Here is a 17,929-nt window from a genome sequence, read left to right as displayed (position 1 = left end):
CAACCCTTATTTATTCTCAAATATGTTTTGGGCATTTACTATAGATTTGTGCATTTCACGGGAATAGTTACATAATGCAGAAAATGCAGTAATATCACAACTCAATGCAAAAATGAGTCATGTCATGACGTGGTCAATGACTGTTGCTCTCATTTCATCTGTAATGAAAATGCGTTGTCTTGCTTGCCCTCCTTCTCCTCTCCCTCCTTGGCCTGCTCCTCTTTGGACTGCTTCTCGCCCTCTTTGGCCCACTCCTCGACCCGCTCCTCTCCCTCCTCGGCCCGCTCCTCTCCCTCCTCGGCCCGCTCCTCTCCCTCTTCGGCCCGCTCCTCTCCCTCCTCGGCCCGCTCCTCTCCCTCCTCTCCCTCTTCGGCCCGCTCCTCTCCCTCCTCGGCCCGCTCCTCTGCCTCCTCTGACACGAACTCCTCTTCTTCTGTCTTGATCATCCATTTTTGTTTTTGAACCTTCAGCAAACTCCACTGACTTATATAGGTGTGGTCGCATCATTTGCAATAGGTGTTTTCAATTATGAGTCGTTGTGTTTACTGATTGACACCAGAGGTCTGTACTACGAAGCTGGATTTTCTCTTATCGAGGTAACTTCAGGGTTAACCCTGGGTTTTCCGTACTACGAAGCTGGTTCACTTCTTACCAGGGTAAATCACCATGGTAACTTATGCTGAACGGCTAACCTGCTCCGGAGCAGGTTATGTTCTGGATAAGAGATCAATGAGTACAAAAGCACCACCTCCTGACCAATCAGCTCTCTTAGAAAATGACCTGCCCATTCTTAAAAGATCCTGTCAACATTGGTGCACGGATCGTGAGAGGAGCGCTTAGGAGAGAAAGAGTTTTTAGGGATAGATGCAATTTTTTTAATTGGCCAAAATATATATTTAAAAAATAATCATTGAGGCACATGAGGGATATTATTCTGTAGGTTATACAGTTGGTTTGAAATCATTCACTCAAATGGTTGAAGCATAATAGGTTTGTATTTTGAATGTTGAATATTAAACTAACTTAATGTCTCTTATGAAAGGAAGGGCACTGAGGAAGCGCTCTGCCCCAAACGTCTGTGCCGTAATAAAGTGACATTGTGTGATCAGAGTGCTGTCCGTTTATATTGTCTGATAAATTAATATTTTATGATCTCATGAATTTACACATTAACAGAGTCGGCAATTTTCTGCCAGCATTCCTTCCTGGCTTTTGCTGCAGCATCAGAGTTGCTTTTGGTCTGGATGATGTGATTGAATTCTTCATATAGTTGAAGAATAATTGTCTGCTCCTCCATGGTAAAGTAGTCTGCTCTGCAGGGTTTCTGCATGTTTGTGATTGGTCAGACGCTGCAAACACCTCCCCTTTATGTGAACGCGCACTGATCCAGATTAGAAAACCCTGGGTTGATTTACCGAGTTGATAATCAGCTTCGTAGTACCGCTTATCTTAGACTGCGAATGTCTGGATAAATCAACCCAGGTAACGGAGAGAGATCCTGGATAGGTTAATCCAGCTTCGTAGTACAGGCCTCAGGTATGTTCATTGTGTTCAAGTTTTGCTGATTGTGGGTAGCATTTTGCATCACATGAGCTTCACAATGCATATTGGAGCAGAGTTATATGCAAAATGTGTTTTAGCACGGCAAAATGTGTTTAGAGTTTTGAGAAAAAGGGGATGGGTTTTGTGAACAGTGTCTACAGGTGAATTGTGTTTGTGGTTGTGGGGGGGTAGTTTTACTAAATGTGTTGAGGCAACTGGTCATTTGGTTTAGAGTACTGGGTTTTGTGTTTTGGCAATAGAGAAAAACTGTATTAGTAGTGTGGAGAGATGTGTGTGTGTGTGTGGAGAGATGTGTGTGTGTGTGTGTGTGTGTGTGTGTGTGTGTGTGTGTGTGTGTGTGTGTGTGTGTAGAGAGATGTGTGTGTAGAGGTGTGTGTGTGTGTGTGTAGAGATGTGTGTGTGTGTGTGTGTGTGTAGAGATGTGTGTGTGTGTGTGTGTGTAGAGGTGTGTGTGTGTAGAGATGTGTGTGTGTGTGTGTAGGTGTGTGTGTGTGTTTGTGTGTAGAGATGTGTGTGTGTGGAGAGATGTGTGTGTTTGTGTAGAGGTGCGCGCATCACTTCTGAGAAGAGGCGGATCACTTGGTTTTTTTCACGGCTGATGAAATAAAAGATGAAACGTGTGATTGTCAGAGGAGAGCTGACGAGTGGGTCAGACAGAGACAGACGGTCTACCTGGTCATGGATCTCCTGCTGATGCTGTTGCTGTTGCTGTGGAGCTCAGGTAGGACTCTGCTTTAATCATCAATGTGTTCAAGCTTCAAAACCTCACCTGTAAAAGTCATGAAGAAGAAAAGCAGCTGATAGTTTTCACACAGTTTAATGACTCATGTGTTTCCATGGAAGTTGTAATAAGTTGGATTTTGATGCTCCTCTATGAGTTCACATTATTTTTCATCACTTTAAACTCAAACACATTTTCAAAACCTTTTGTGTGATGACAGAAATACATCCAGTCGTCCAATTAAAACTGGACAAAGTGTTTAGTGTGTAAAGTCATCAAAGTAAAAAGTTACTGCAGCTGTTGCGCAACACTTTGTACTTTGTCACAAACACACATATTTACACACACACAAACACACACACACAAACACACACACCCACACAAACACACACACACACACATATTTACACACACCCACACATATTTACACACACCCACACAAACACAAACACACACATCGCGCACACACACACACACACACACACACACAGTGGCTTTGTGATGTCACCACGCAGGATTTCTGGGTAATGAAGTCATTTGAGCTGCTGTGTTGCATTAACTATTAACTCTATATGAAGCGCTCTGTTGCACTAAATCATAACTTCTGACTTCTTTTAATAATTCAGTAACAACATCGAACTCAACAAGTTAATATCTGAGATCTGTGAACACGGTGACATCACTAAAAAGACGTCTGATAGGTCAGAAACACGAGCAGTCACATGATCAGACCGTTTTAATGAAGTGTAGTTTTCCTTTAACTCTGTATGAAGCGTCTGTTTCATCTCATCTGCTGATCTTCAAACAAGAAGCAGAAAGTAGAAGCATTGAGATTAAAAAAGGTCCATTTCAGACTGACGTTTGTTTTTCCAGTTTTTGTGTTTTCAGGTTGATTATTTCCACTCATACTGCAGTCTGCCTTCTGTAGGAAATATATCTACAAAAACATGTTTCTGCTCTCTTTCTCCAGGGAAATGAAATGTTAGTGTTTATAGTTCATATAATATTTACTCTCTGTTCATGAACCATTTGTGTTATTAAATATAAACAGGTTTCCTTTAGTTACATTTATTACCTTCATATTTAACTTCATAATACTTTCAGTAACACATCCACAAGCGGGTACGGGGCTGGTTTACAAAACATGTTGGTTCAAATTCATCTTCACAGCTGATGGGAAAAGTACCGACCTTTAACTTTAGTTGATGAAGTGATTCAGGTCAGAGCAAACCGACCATACGTTTGAAAACACAAAGAGTTTAGATGTCTAGCAGACTGTCTCTGTCCTCCAAGACTGAACCAACACTTTAATCTGAGTTGTTTTTTTATCTCAGTTTTCTGGTTAATGAACATTTAAAGGTAAAACAAATGTAAAAGTCCGATTGTGGTCCACATATGTAGTTTGTGGCTTTGCAGGTCAGTGGTAAACTGGTCACATGACTCCTGAGTGAGTTCAATGATCTGTGTGTTTTTCACTGAGATGAACTGTGTTTGTTCAGTTCACAGCTCTGCACCAATATAAATATGAATGTTCTGATTTTGTCTCCAGGACTCCAGGCTGAAGATGAACACCAATCAACAGGTAAAAACAGACAATATATCTAATCTGGTCTGAGAACTGAGGACTCTCACCTCCATCAGCTGAAGACAATCAGTCCACTTTGATTTATGACCAAATATCCTTCAAACTAATAACTAATAGTATATGCTAATGTTAGCATTAGCATTAAAAGGTGAAAATCCAGATATTAGACACAGTTTTATGTCCCTGTTCACTGTAGAGTTGAACACCACTAAGTTTCTATATCTATAAAATGCAATGCATGGCACTGTGGAACTGTTTGCAGACACAGTGCCATGAACGCCTCTTTTTTTGTTCCATCGTGGACATTCGAGGGTTCGACATATCGGATGAATTTACACACACTGAATTTCAACACTCAGATAAAATGTAGGAGAGTAAATTTAATGCACTTTGTAATAAAAGAGGCAGTGACTTCTTTCCATTTCGGTAACGTGTCTCCTCAGCTCCTCCCAGCGAGGATGTGAGAGACGGAGGAATATATGTTCATATTATAAGTCAGAAATTATTCAGTAACATTTTCAACTAGCGGTGAGCAATATGGAAAAATATCTTTCACTATTATTTAAGGCAGGATCACGATCTACGATCTCATCACTAATCTATTCATGTTTTCTTTGAAGCATCATTTTCAAGTTACTGAACAGCACTGAAGACTCAACAGTTAAAAAGCTTTGTTATAATTAATTTGTCTTAATAAAACAAACACTCACTAAAGACATGAGATCACATAACAACTCAAACAATTCCATAAATAAATAAGAGCAGGTGCAAAGCAGCATTAAACAGTAGGGACAGTCTATCTGACCTTGTTTAAAATGAATATTACAGAGAGAAACCAAACTCACAGCTGAGAAGCAAACAGTGTAGAAGTGTTACTGTGTTGATTCAGATAACAAGCAGCTTTGATTTCTGTTCTAATGAAACTCACTTTATTCTTTTACTGATGACTCTCTTGTTTCTGTTCTAATGAAACTCACTTTATTCTTTTACTGATGACTCTCTTGTTTCTGTTCTAATGAAACTCACTTTATTCTTTTACTGATGACTCTCTTGTTTCTGTTCAGAGTTTAGGTTGGTGGGAGGAGCCAGTCGCTGTGCAGGTACACTGGAGATGAAACAGGGAGAGTGGAGACCAGTGAGTGACTCTGGCTGGACCCTGAAGGAAGCAGCTGTTGCCTGCAGAGAATTGGACTGTGGCTCTGCTGTTTCAATAGGAAGCAGAAAGGAGTCCTCAGACAGACCTGTATGGGATATCAGACCTTACTGTGTTCAGTCTAGATCTGCACTGAGGGACTGTGTAGAACCATCAGATTCTTCTTCCTCCATCATGGTGGAGCTCACCTGCTCAGGTAAGTCCATCAGTGACATCATCTCTGACAGTAATACTCTCCTTCCTCTGTCACAGTGATAGTTGGTGGTTTCCATTGAACTGAACTGTAAACTTATGGAGGATGACGGCTTCCTAAAGGGTAGAGAAGTTAGCTTGTTCCTGGAGGCTCATTGATTCAAACTGAAACAATCTGAACCTTTAATCAACCTGCTGTGGTTCACTCACACACTCTGCAGTTCTCCTGAGCCAGCTCAGTCACATCCACCTTACAAACAACTACATCACAAATGAATATAGTTGTTGGTCTGTGTCTGAACAAAGAAGCAACAGTTTGTTAACAGGTTAAATATCTTCCAATCATTTCTGTAGGAAACTATTGTGTATGCAATGTTGTATGAATGTCTTATTAACATGTTGATGGTCTCAGATGAATCAAACTGCAGCTGTTTTCTGTCTGATCTGAAGGCAGCTGAGGATGTTAATGTGTTTCCTCCTCTGCTCTCTGACTCCTCTGTATTACACATGAATGTAGGAGTTCTCTGTGCTGTGTGATCATCTCTCAGTGATCAACGTTCATTTATCTCAACAAACAAATGAGGAGAAAACAACATTCAGCTTCTCACAGAAGAAGAAGGATTCATCATCTTGTTCCACACTGAATGTAGACAATGTTCATCCAGGTGCCAGATGGTTTTATTTGTAGTGAAATACACAACAAAAAGACAGTCTAGCATCAGTACTCTCCTGTTGCTTCTACTGTGACTGTGTCCACTATGACTGGGCTAACTTCCTTCAGCAAAGGATTACAGCGCCAGTCACTAACATAACAAACTAATACAACAACACATCTGAAAATAATCTGAGCCCCTAAAATGTCCAGGGTGCCACACCTCTCTGTATTTACAGACCTGCTACTTCAGCCAATCACCTCTCTGTATTTACAGACCTGCTGCTTCAGCCAATCACCTCTCTGTATTTACAGACCTGCTGCTTCAGCCAATCACCTCTCTGTATTTACAGACCTGCTGCTTCAGCCAATCACCTCTCTGTATTTACAGACCTGCTGTTCCTCTACACAGGCTGAACGAGACCTTAGCAATCTAAAACAGATCAGTAGTTACAAACTAGAACTTAAAACTCTCAGAAAAAAGGAAACTCAGGGAAATAAGAGAACACTGCTAAATGTAACTTAAAGTGTATTTTAAATATTACAGAAGGTTGATGAGTCTACATTTTAAACACAGATCATCTTTTTATCCTATTTATCTTTTTTAACCTGTTTTACCTGAAAGGTCAGAGCAATGGATCACAGATAACCTTGATCTGCAGATCATAGTGTGTTTTTAAATCAATCCCTTTGATAGAACAATGAATTACAGCATTTTAACTCAGCACCTTTATCTTTTCCTTTTACACACATGTTTAAATATGTTTTAACTCATATTGTTTCCATTCATTCATTCAGAATTACAGCATTCTTATAACCATTACACTGACACAGCTGGAACAAGCAGCATGTGATTGGCACTGCTGTTCCTAGAGGCAGGAGACTGTTAGATGCTTTCAAATTCATTACTTAAGTAATGAACTGTTGGCTGTGCATTATTTGCATGTTATTTATCTTACCAACATATTCATCAGCATGCAACATCATTGATTAACAGTGGAGACAATCAAACTGTTTTGTTGTCCCTGAAACTTGTGTAGGACAATTTCTTTCCACACAAAACATTTGATCAGGAATTGATAAGAGAATCAATGAAGAACTGGACCAACTAGCAGAATAGATTATTGTATTGGTATCAATAAAATCTGATCAATTCCTGTCCAGAGGCCGAGGCCCGGCTACCAGAGACTCCACAGCTCCAGGAGGGGACCTCCTGAGATGTTTTATATGTGTCATGATATATAAGGTGGTAAATAAAGATCAGTATTAAATATTAAATCCTCTCTCTCTCCAGACTCTGTCAGGCTGGTGAATGGGGCTAGTCTGTGTTCAGGCAGACTGGAGGTGAAGTCTGAGCAGTCGTGGTCCTCAGTGTGTGAAGCTGACTTTGACCAGCAGGATGCAGAGGTGGTCTGTAGGGAGCTTGGCTGTGGGACTCCTTCAGTCCTCCAGGGGGCGCTCTATGGAGAAGTGGAGGCTCCAATGTGGACCAAAGAGTTCCAGTGTGGAGGCAATGAGTCTGCTCTCCTGGACTGTAGAAGATCAGACTCAGCTAGAAGAACCTGCTCACCTGGTAAAGCTGTTGGACTCACCTGCTCAGGTAGAAGAGGAGCTGCAGCTTTGATTGGTCTTCATTTCTGTTCTAATGAAACTCACTTTATTCTTTTACTGATGACTCTCTTGTTTGTGTTCTAATGAAACTCACTTTATTCTTTTACTGATGACTCTCTTGTTTCTGTTCTAATGAAACTCACTTTATTCTTTTACTGATGACTCTCTTGTTTCTGTTCAGAGCCTGTCAGGTTGGTGGGAGGAGCCAGTCGCTGTGCAGGTACACTGGAGGTGAAACACGGAGAGTGGAGACCAGTGACTTACTCTCGCTGGACCCTGAAGGAAGCAGCTGTTGCCTGCAGAGAATTGGACTGTGGCTCTGCTGTTTCAGCAGTAAGCAGAGAGGAGTCCTCACATAGACCTGTATGGATGGTCGAGTTTTGCTATTTTCGGTCTGGATCTACACTGAGGGACTGTGCATCATCAGATTCCTCTTCCTCCATGGTGGAGCTCACCTGCTCAGGTAAGTCCATCAGTGACATCATCTCTGACAGTAATACTCTCCTTCCTCTGTCACAGTGATAGTTGGTGGTTTCCATTGAACTGAACTGTAAACTTATGGAGGATGACGGCTTCCTAAAGGGTAGAGAAGTTAGCTTGTTCCTGGAGGCTCATTGATTCAAACTGAAACAATCTGAACCTTTAATCAACCTGCTGTGGTTCACTCACACACTCTGCAGTTCTCCTGAGCCAGCTCAGTCACATCCACCTTACAAACAACTACATCACAAATGAATATAGTTGTTGGTCTGTGTCTGAACACAAATGACACTGACACAGCTGGAACAAGCAGCATGTGATTGGCACTTCTGTTCATAGAGGCAGGAGACTGTTAGATGCTTTCAAATTCATTACTTAAGTAATGAACTGTTGGCTGTGCATTATTTGATTGTTATTTATCATACCAACATATTCATCAGCATGCAACATCATTGATTAACAGTGGAGACAATCAAACTGTTTTGTTGTCCCTGAAACTTGTGTAGGACAATTTCTTTCCACACAAAACATTTGATCAGGAATTGATAAGAGAATCAATGAAGAACTGGACCAACTAGCAGAATAGATTATTGTATTGGTATCAATAAAATCTCATCAATTCCTGTCCAGAGGGCGAGGCCCGGCTACCAGAGACTCCACAGCTCCAGGAGGGGACCTCCTGAGATGTTTTATATTTTTCATGATATATAAGGTGGTAAATAAAGATCAGTATTAAATATTAAATCCTCTCTCTCTCCAGACACTGTCAGGCTGGTGAATGGGACTAGTCTGTGTTCAGGCAGACTGGAGGTGAAGTCTGAGCAGTCGTGGTCCTCAGTGTGTGAAGCTGACTTTGACCAGCAGGATGCAGAGGTGGTCTGTAGGGAGCTTGGCTGTGGGGCTCCTTCAGTCCTCCAGGGGGCGCTCTATGGAGAAGTGGAGGCTCAAATGTGGACCAAAGAGTTCCAGTGTGGAGGCAATGAGTCTGCTCTCCAGGACTGTAGAAGATCAGACTCAGCTAGAAGAACCTGCTCACCTGGTAAAGCTGTTGGACTCACCTGCTCAGGTAGAAGAGGAGCTGCAGCTTTGATTGGTCTTCATTTCTGTTCTAATGAAACTCATTTTATTCTTTTACTGATGACTCTCTTGTTTCTGTTCTAATGAAACTCACTTTATTCTTTTACTGATGACTCTCTTGTTTCTGTTCTAATGAAACTCACTTTATTCTTTTACTGATGACTCTCTTGTTTCTGTTCTAATGAAACTCACTTTATTCTTTTACTGATGACTCTCTTGTTTCTGTTCTAATGAAACTCACTTTGTTCTTTTACTGATGACTCTCTTGTTTCTGTTCAGAGACTGTCAGGTTGGTGGGAGGAGCCAGTCGCTGTGCAGGTACACTGGAGGTGAAACAGATAGAGTGGAGACCAGTGGATGACGTTTTCTCTGACTGGACCCTGAAGGAAGCAGCTGTTGCCTGCAGAGAATTGGACTGTGGCTCTGCTGTTTCAACAGGACGCAGAGATGAGTCCTCAGACAGACCTGTATGTAGGATCAGACGTGACTGTCTTCAGTCTGGATCTACACTGAGGGACTGTTCATTATCAGGTTACTCTTCCTCCATGGTGGTGGAGCTCACCTGCTCAGGTAAGTCCATCAGTGACATCATCTCTGACAGTAATACTCTCCTTCCTCTGTCACAGTGATAGTTGGTGGTTTCCATTGAACTGAACTGTAAACTTATGGAGGATGACGGCTTCCTAAAGGGTAGAGAAGTTAGCTTGTTCCTGGAGGCTCATTGATTCAAACTGAAACAATCTGAACCTTTAATCAACCTGCTGTGGTTCACTCACACTCTCTGTAGTTCTCCTGAACCAGCTCAGTCACATCCACCTTACAAACAACTACATCACAAATGAATATAGTTGTTGGTCTGTGTCTGAACACAAATGACACTGACACAGCTGGAAAAAGCAGCATGTGATTGGCACTGCTGTTCATAGAGGCAGGAGACTGTTAGATGCTTTGAAATTCATTACTTAAGTAATGAACTGTTGGCTGTGCATTATTTGCATGTTATTTATCTTACCAACATATTCATCAGCATGCAACATCATTGATTAACAGTGGAGACAATCAAACTGTTTTGTTGTCCCTGAAACTTGTGCAGGACAATTTCTTTCCTCACAAAACATTTGATCAGGAATTGATAAGAGAATCAATGAAGAACTGGACCAACTAGCAGAATAGATTATTGTATTGGTATCAATAAAATCTCATCAATTCCTGTCCAGAGGCCGAGGCCCGGCTACCGGAGACTCCACAGCTCCAGGAGGGGACCTCCTGAGATGTTTTATATTTGTCATGATATATAAGGTGGTAAATAAAGATCAGTATTAAAGATTAAATCCTCTCTCTCTCCAGACTCTGTCAGGCTGGTGAATGGGACTAGTCTGTGTTCAGGCAGACTGGAGGTGAAGTCTGAGCAGTCGTGGTCCTCAGTGTGTGAAGCTGACTTTGACCAGCAGGATGCAGAGGTGGTCTGTAGGGAGCTTGGCTGTGGGGCTCCTTCAGTCCTCCAGGGGGCGCTCTATGGAGAAGTGGAGGCTCCAGTGTGGACCAAAGAGTTCCAGTGTGGAGGCAATGAGTCTGCTCTCCTGGACTGTAGAAGATCAGACTCAGCTAGAAGAACCTGCTCACCTGGTAAAGCTGTTGGACTCACCTGCTCAGGTAGAAGAGGAGCTGCAGCTTTGATTTGTCTGCATTTCTGTTCTAATGAAACTCACTTTTTTCTTTTACTGATGACTCTCTTGTTTCTGTTCTAATGAAACTCACTTTATTCTTTTACTGATGACTCTCTTGTTTCTGTTCAGAGCCTGTCAGGTTGGTGGGAGGAGCCAGTCGCTGTGCAGGTACACTGGAGGTGAAACACGGAGAGTGGAGACCAGTGGATGACTCTTTCTCTGTCTGGACCCTGAATGAAGCAGCTGTTGCCTGCAGAGAATTGGACTGTGGCTCTGTTTTTTCAGTAGGAAGCAGAAAGGAGTCCTCAGACATATCTCTATGGGAGATCAGACCTTACTGTCTTCAGGCTGGATCTACACTGAGGGACTGTGCATCATCAGGTTCCTCTTCCTCCATGGTGGAGCTCACCTGCTCAGGTAAATCCATCAGTGACATCATCTCTGACAGTAATACTCTCCTTCCTCTGTCACAGTGATAGTTGGTGGTTTCCATTGAACTGAACTGTAAACTTATGGAGGATGACAGCTTCCTAAAGGGTAGAGAAGTTAGCTTGTTCCTGGAGGCTCATTGATTCAAACTGAAACAATCTGAACCTTTAATCAACCTGCTGTGGTTCACTCACACACTCTGCAGTTCTCCTGAGCCAGCTCAGTCACATCCACCTTACAAACAACTACATCACAAATGAATATAGTTGTTGGTCTGTGTCTGAACAAAGAAGCAACAGTTTGCTAACAGGTTAAATATCTTCCAATCATTTCTGTAGGAAACTATTGTGTATGCAGTGTTGTATGAATGTCTTATTAACATGTTGATGGTCTCAGATGAATCAAACTGCAGCTGTTTTCTGTCTGATCTGAAGGCAGCTGAGAATGTTAATGTGTTTCCTCCTCTGCTCTCTGACTCCTCTGTATTACACATGAATGTAGGAGACAGTCTAGCATCACTTACTTGAAACATCTCCTGGATTCGCTGGGACGCATCATCAGTGTTGTAACCTGGGCTCAACAGGTGTATTGGATCTCACAACATACACGCTTGCCCAGGTGACCTGGCCGGGGGTTGAATAAGCCCCAACCTGCGTCCCAGTAGTGACCCACGGATCAGCCCTGTTCATCCAAAGCCACCATGTGGCTTTCTCTGCGGCCTCACTTGCAGATTTAATGGCCCTCTTCTTGCCTGCGCCTGTCACGTCCAATCGAGGGCTCACTCGCTCTTCCTCCAAACCAGCTTGGACCTCTTCCTGGAGTAGATGGTGTATCTCCTTGCCCTGGGTCTTGCTGACTTGGGTCTTTGGGAAGTCACCCACGCCTGCTCTGCCAGATGCCAAGGTGACCACTAGTGCCTTCTGTCTAAGGCGTGACTCTGCGACTTCCACTGCCTTGTCTACCCTCCATTTCCTTCCTGTTCTAACCTCGATATCATCTGATGACACTTTGCAGTCCCTGTACTGTAGGGCTTCTCTTGTGTGTGCTACCTTGAATTCTTCAGTGAGGCCACTGAATGGCAGCTGCAGGGTGTTACTCATCCCATACAGGGCTGTGCTGGAGAGGCTGGGACTCCACGGTTGTCATTGGGACTGTGTAGATCAGGAGTGGCCACAGGACTCGGGGCAGGATGGAATGCTGGTAGATCCAGGCTTTAAATCTACCTGGTAGGCCAGACTTGTCAACCTTGGTGAGCCAAGTGCCAAGCTGTTGCGTGGACTTCTGGATGGCGACAGGGTCTTTCAGGCTTGAGTCAAAGAACTTCCCCAAACTCTTGACCAGCTGCTCTGTGATAGTTGGTATGACGGTTCCTGAGATTGAAAACCAGAACTTGCCAGTCACCTTACCCTTCTTCAACACCATGGACCTTGACTTAGAGGGCTTAAAAACTCATCCTTGCCCAGGTGATGAGTTTCTCAAGTCCTTGTAGGATCCACCTGCTCCCTGTGACCAATGTTGTCGTTATGGTGAGGTCGTCCATGTCTCTTATCAGGGGCTGTCGTACACCAGACTTGGTCAGGGGCCCTCTGCATTCCACCTCGGCTGACTTGATCACCATGTTCAAGGCAAGGGCTAAAAGAACAACAGAGATGGTACAGCCTGTTATTATTCCTTTCCCCAGACGATTCCTGTCTGATGTTTCTGACCCAGAAGTGACCCTCAGCCTGAAATTATTGTAGTAATCCAGGATCAGATCCTTAATCTTACTGGGAACATGGTGGTGGTCTAGTGCAAGCTCGACCAGCTTGTGAGGTAAAGACCTGTAGTCGTTGGCCAGGTCCAACCACAACACTGCAAGGTCTCCATTGTTCTCATGAGCCTCTCTGATGAGCTGCGTAACCAGTGTGCTCCAAACAGCAGGGGGACTCCAGGGACCCCACCCTTCTGAACTGAGGGGTCGATGTAGTTGTTCTTGAGGAAATACTCGGTCAGTCTTCTGGAGACGATGCTGAAAAACACTTTTCCTTCTACACTCAACAGTGAGCTTGTCCGGAACTGGTTGATGTTTCTCGAGTTCTCGTCTTTGGCAATCCACCCTCCCTCTGCGCACCTCCACTGGTCAACAACTCTCCCTCTTCACCAGATCACTTTTAAGATCTTCCATAGGTGCTGGAGAAGCTCTGGGCAGCGCTTGTAGACGATGTAGGGTACACCACTGGGCCCTGGAGTAGATGATGATCGAGCTGCCTTAATGACACCCTCCACCTCCTTCAGGCTCAGCTCCCTCAAATTAAACTTTATTGTTGGGGGGGTAGGGTTGATGACGGCTCTGTTGGCGTCCAGATCTTGTTCCCTCATTGGGTCGCTTAAGGACTCTTGGAGGAAGCGATTCACTTCCTCTGTAGAGCACTGAAGGCGGCCGATGCGCTTGTCCCCAAGCAGTCGCTTGGTAAAGCCAAAAGGGGTTGGCTTTATGGTCCCTTCCTGGCTCTCTCTCTTCCCACCTCCTGTGCCACTCTGATCTGCCAAGGGTCATTAACTTCTTCCGCAGGATGTTTTGCAGTTCTGCCAGTGCCTACCTCTCCTTGTCAGTAGATTTCTTGTACTGCTTCTTGAGGGTTCGGAGCTCTTGGCACAGTTGGTGTATTTTGGTGGCCCTACGGTTCATGGTGTACAAGGTGGTCTTGGCACTTCCCTTTTCCATCTGTCCAAATCTCTCTGAGGCATAGCTGACTATGATGGTGGTCATTGTGTTAAGTCAACTGTCAGCTTCTCCTTTAGCTGTTGCTTGGATGATGCTGAACACATCTTGTTCAAACTGCAGCCACTTTCTCCGTTTTCTGGCTGAGGGCCACTTAATCCGCTGCTGTGGAAATACTCTACCTAGACTGGGCTCTGTAGGTTGCCTCCTTGCTGGGCTCCTTCTGCATGTCACCGTTGTACCTCACTCCCCCACTTCAGACATTTATTTCTGCCCTGGTGGATTCTTAGGCCGTGTTGGTTCTTGCCGCAAATGCATGGTATGCTCGTAGTCAAACTGTTTGCTTGAGTCGTTAACTTTTGGTCCGTCGGATTGGAGATCCCCACCCCCTCTCAGGATCTCCTGGGGGTATACCTCTTTAAGGCTTTCTGTAGCTTTTTTGGGTTCTTTCTTTCTCACGAAAAACACAGGCTGGCATGCTAACCCAGACTGTCCCGGGTGCCGTCTTTCCGAACTGTCGACTGTCTCTCCAGTAGTAGCCAAACTGTTATTGATTGGGATAACAAGCTGCTTCAGACTTCACTGATTTTAGGAGATTTTTTTATTTTTTTATTTTAAAGTATATTTTTCGGGCTTTTTTTGCCTTTAATGGACAGGAGAGTGGAGACAGACAGGAAACAGGAGGCAGAGAGAGGGGGAATGACACGCAGGATAAGATCGCTCGACTCGGGATTCGAACCGGGATCGCCTGCAGCGAGGACTGTAGCCTCAACACATGGGGCAGGTGCTCAACCCGCTGAGCTATGCTCAACCCGATTTTAGGAGATTTAACGTCATTAAAGTTTCTGTTTGATGGGAGCTGTTGTCCTCATGATGTCATGTGATCTAATGTGATGACTGAATGTGTCTCATCAGATCCAAAAGTTTTTATCATCAGACTGGTCGTCCTGCCGGTGGCTCTGCTGCTGTCTAACACTGCCTTCTATTTCATTGTGAAGGCACTGAACATGTTTGTTTAGAGGACTGGTTGAAATGAATCACTCAGCCTGTTTATACTGCAGAGAAGAGTGATGCAGTCACTTAGATCTGTGTTGTCATGTCTCTCCAGGCCAGCAGGGGGCATAAGTAAGACCCACAGGAGAACATTGAGCTGGATTATTATAACCTGGGTGTTTCCAGAGCTGAAGGAGAGCCGGCTGGAGAAGAAGGAGCTCGGGGAGCAGAGTAGGACCTCCGAGGAGCCACACAAACCCTCTGAAGAAGAAAATCACGTTTGGTTTCATCTCTCCTCTCAGTCTGACAGGTTTTTGCAGTTCAGGACGGCGAGGAATGACGTCCATATTGTTCGACTCCACAGCTTCTGATTTCCATCCAGCACCAACGCTCAGTGTCAAAACAGGAAGTAGTAAGACCTTTATTAAAACCACTAGAAGAAGAGCAGAGAAGAGGTCTGATTGGACCATTTATAACATAATTATCTGTTTATAATTATAGTTTAACAGAATATTAATCTCTCTTGTGAACAGCTTTAACATTTTTACTTAACCCTTTACATACTGTTAATATTCTCTCCTCTCATACTGTTCATATTCCAGAAAGCATCAATAGTGGATCTGACTGATCAATAAATGTGATTAAACCTTGATTCATGTTTCAGAGAGCAGAGAGAGTGTATTTTTTAGCTTTTACACCACTAAACAGCTCCTATCACACAATATCATTTTGGGCCACTTTAGGAAAAGTCATCAAATTTCAGAATAAAAGACATTTGCAGTGTTTTTACAAGCTGTTAAATGTCAAAACGGGTCAAATTGGACAGAATGTAAGAGTTGAATATTTACATGAATCCAGAGTTTTATGATCTCATCTGGATAAATGTTGAGTCAAGAAATCATTTAAAAATCTATCCGCATGTTTGATGAGTTTATATCTTTGTTTCTTCTCTTCCTTTTATAGACTATATACTACTTATTCAGCTTAGATGTGTTATTGAGTTATTGAACTTTTTGAATTAATGTAACCGAACAAAAGGAAATATTTAGTGAAATGAAGTCTTTTATCTTTGTTCTGCTGTTTCCAATAAATAAATCTGATGTTTGACAGAATTGAATGTTTGTTCAGCCTTCATTTATTGTATGTGACAGTTTCATGCTAATAAATCAGTTTCTAATACAGTACACGGCATAAATGAGTAACCCGTTCTGAACATACAGAAATATTTATTTTCTAAATGATCACCATTAAAACTCAAAGGATGACAAAATTAAAATTCATTAAATGTATATTTAATAGAGAAATAGAAATATATGCCATCAATATCTGTAAAATAAGTAAATTAGGCAACTGTGCTTCAATATAGAGACAAGAATGTAATATTCTAGTACTGATTCTGTCCTCCTTTACCTTAAAGTTGAAGTATGTAACTCTGACACCAAGTGTTTAGAAATGGTACTGCGTCCTAAGGTTCAAAACTCTGGAGAGAGCTGTTACTCCTCGCTGTCACCCCCTGCCAGAGTTGACGCAAAGGCATCTCCTATACATACCCTGGTTTTGTTTCTCACATTGTCACGACGTATTCGAGAGTCATAATGAGTTTTTTTGGTTTTGTAACATCAGACATTATCTGCAGTGTTCCTAGCTGCAGCTCAGTGGCACCTGGCAACCTGGCTTCTGAAACACTACTGACTTGGTGATTGGTAGCTAGGTGGTGGGTGGAGCATCAGTACTGACTTGGTGATTGGTAGCTAGGTGGTGGGTGGAGCATCACTACTGACTTGGTGATTGGTAGCTAGGTGGTGGGTGGAGCATCAGTACTGACTTGGTGATTGGTAGCTAGGTGGTGGGTGGAGCATCACTACTGACTTGGTGATTGGTAGCTAAGTGGTGGGTGGAGCATCAGTACTGACTTGGTGATTGGTAGCTAGGTGGCGGGTGGAGCATCAGTACTGACTTGGTGATTGGTAGCTTGGTGGTGGGTGGAGCATCAGTACTGACTTGGTGATTGGTAGCTAGGTGGTGGGTGGAGCATCACTACTGACTTGGTGATTGGTAGCTCGGTGGTGGGTGGAGCATCAGTACTGACTTGGTGATTGGTAGCTAGGTGGCGGGTGGAGCATCAGTACTGACTTGGTGATTGGTAGCTAGGTGGTGGGTGGAGCATCAGTACTGACTTGGTGATTGGTAGGTAGGTGGTTGGTGGAGCATCAGTACTGACTTGGTGATTGGTAGGTAGGTGGTTGGTGGAGCATCGGTACTGACTTGGTGATTGGTAGGTAGGTGGTTGGTGGAGCATCAGTACTGACTTGGTGATTGGTAGCTAGGTGGTGGGTGGAGCATCAGTACTGACTTGGTGATTGGTAGCTAGGTGGTGGGTGGAGCATCAGTACTGACTTGGTGATTGGTAGCTAGGTGGTGGGTGGAGCATCGGTACTGACTTGGTGATTGGTAGCTAGGTGGAGGGTGGAGCATCAGTACTGACTTGGTGATTGGTAGCTAGGTGGTGGGTGGAGCATCAGTACTGACTTGGTGATTGGTAGCTAGGTGGTGGGTGGAGCATCGGTACTGACTTGGTGATTGGTAGCTTGGTGGTATTTTAGGGCCATTTTATGATTATTTAGAATATATTTGTTACATACAGCTACATTAAGTACTTTGAACTAGTCTGTATGAAAGGTGCTATATAAATAAAGTTTGATTGATTGACCCACAGCAGCAGACAGACACGGTCTCTCTCTGGGACAAACACAGATCCATTAACATCCCACGAAGAAGAAACCCAAAGTGACAGAATTACAGAAAAGTAACCTCAGACAGATTTTGGTGTCTCCTTTAAACGTCATAACTTATCGGAGAGACTTCATTCCCCTTTTCTACCATCAGATTGGAGTCACACAGACCACCGTCAGAAATTAAAAGACACTTCACCAAACATAAAGTATAGAGACATGGCACATTCCTCAGTTCCTCCTCTGTGTGTCCTGAAACAACACAGAGCATGAAAGTGAGAAAATGAGTGTTAAAACTTCTTGATCAAAAGTTTGGTTTAAACACAACACTGATTATTTATATCAGTATCAGTTACGTAAAGAAAACCTCCAT

The 17,929-nt window shown here is 43.3% G+C and overlaps 1 protein-coding gene and 2 pseudogenes across 1 annotated transcript in view; 2 read left to right on the top strand and 1 right to left on the bottom strand.

The window, feature by feature from the left end:
• LOC128360060 (deleted in malignant brain tumors 1 protein-like) overlaps positions 1–8,277 on the top strand; it is a 62,418-nt gene extending 54,141 nt beyond the window's left edge. The window contains exons 16-18 of the mRNA XM_053320373.1: positions 7,161–7,466; positions 7,659–7,934; positions 8,258–8,277. Of these exons, the coding sequence (XP_053176348.1) occupies positions 7,161–7,466; positions 7,659–7,934; positions 8,258–8,277 (602 nt within the window). The remainder of the gene's footprint in view (positions 1–7,160; positions 7,467–7,658; positions 7,935–8,257) is intronic.
• Positions 8,278–11,687: 3,410 nt separating this feature from the next.
• On the bottom strand, positions 11,688–14,929 carry LOC128360918 (uncharacterized; annotated as a pseudogene).
• The window catches only part of LOC128360964 (uncharacterized), a 101,046-nt pseudogene continuing 96,713 nt past the window's right edge, over positions 13,597–17,929 (top strand).

This window comes from Scomber japonicus, chromosome 6 (assembly GCF_027409825.1).
Source record: "Scomber japonicus isolate fScoJap1 chromosome 6, fScoJap1.pri, whole genome shotgun sequence".
Taxonomy (NCBI): Eukaryota; Metazoa; Chordata; class Actinopteri; order Scombriformes; family Scombridae; genus Scomber; species Scomber japonicus.
Note: the sequence above shows the minus strand (reverse complement) of the source record. Positions and strands in the feature narration are given on the sequence as shown.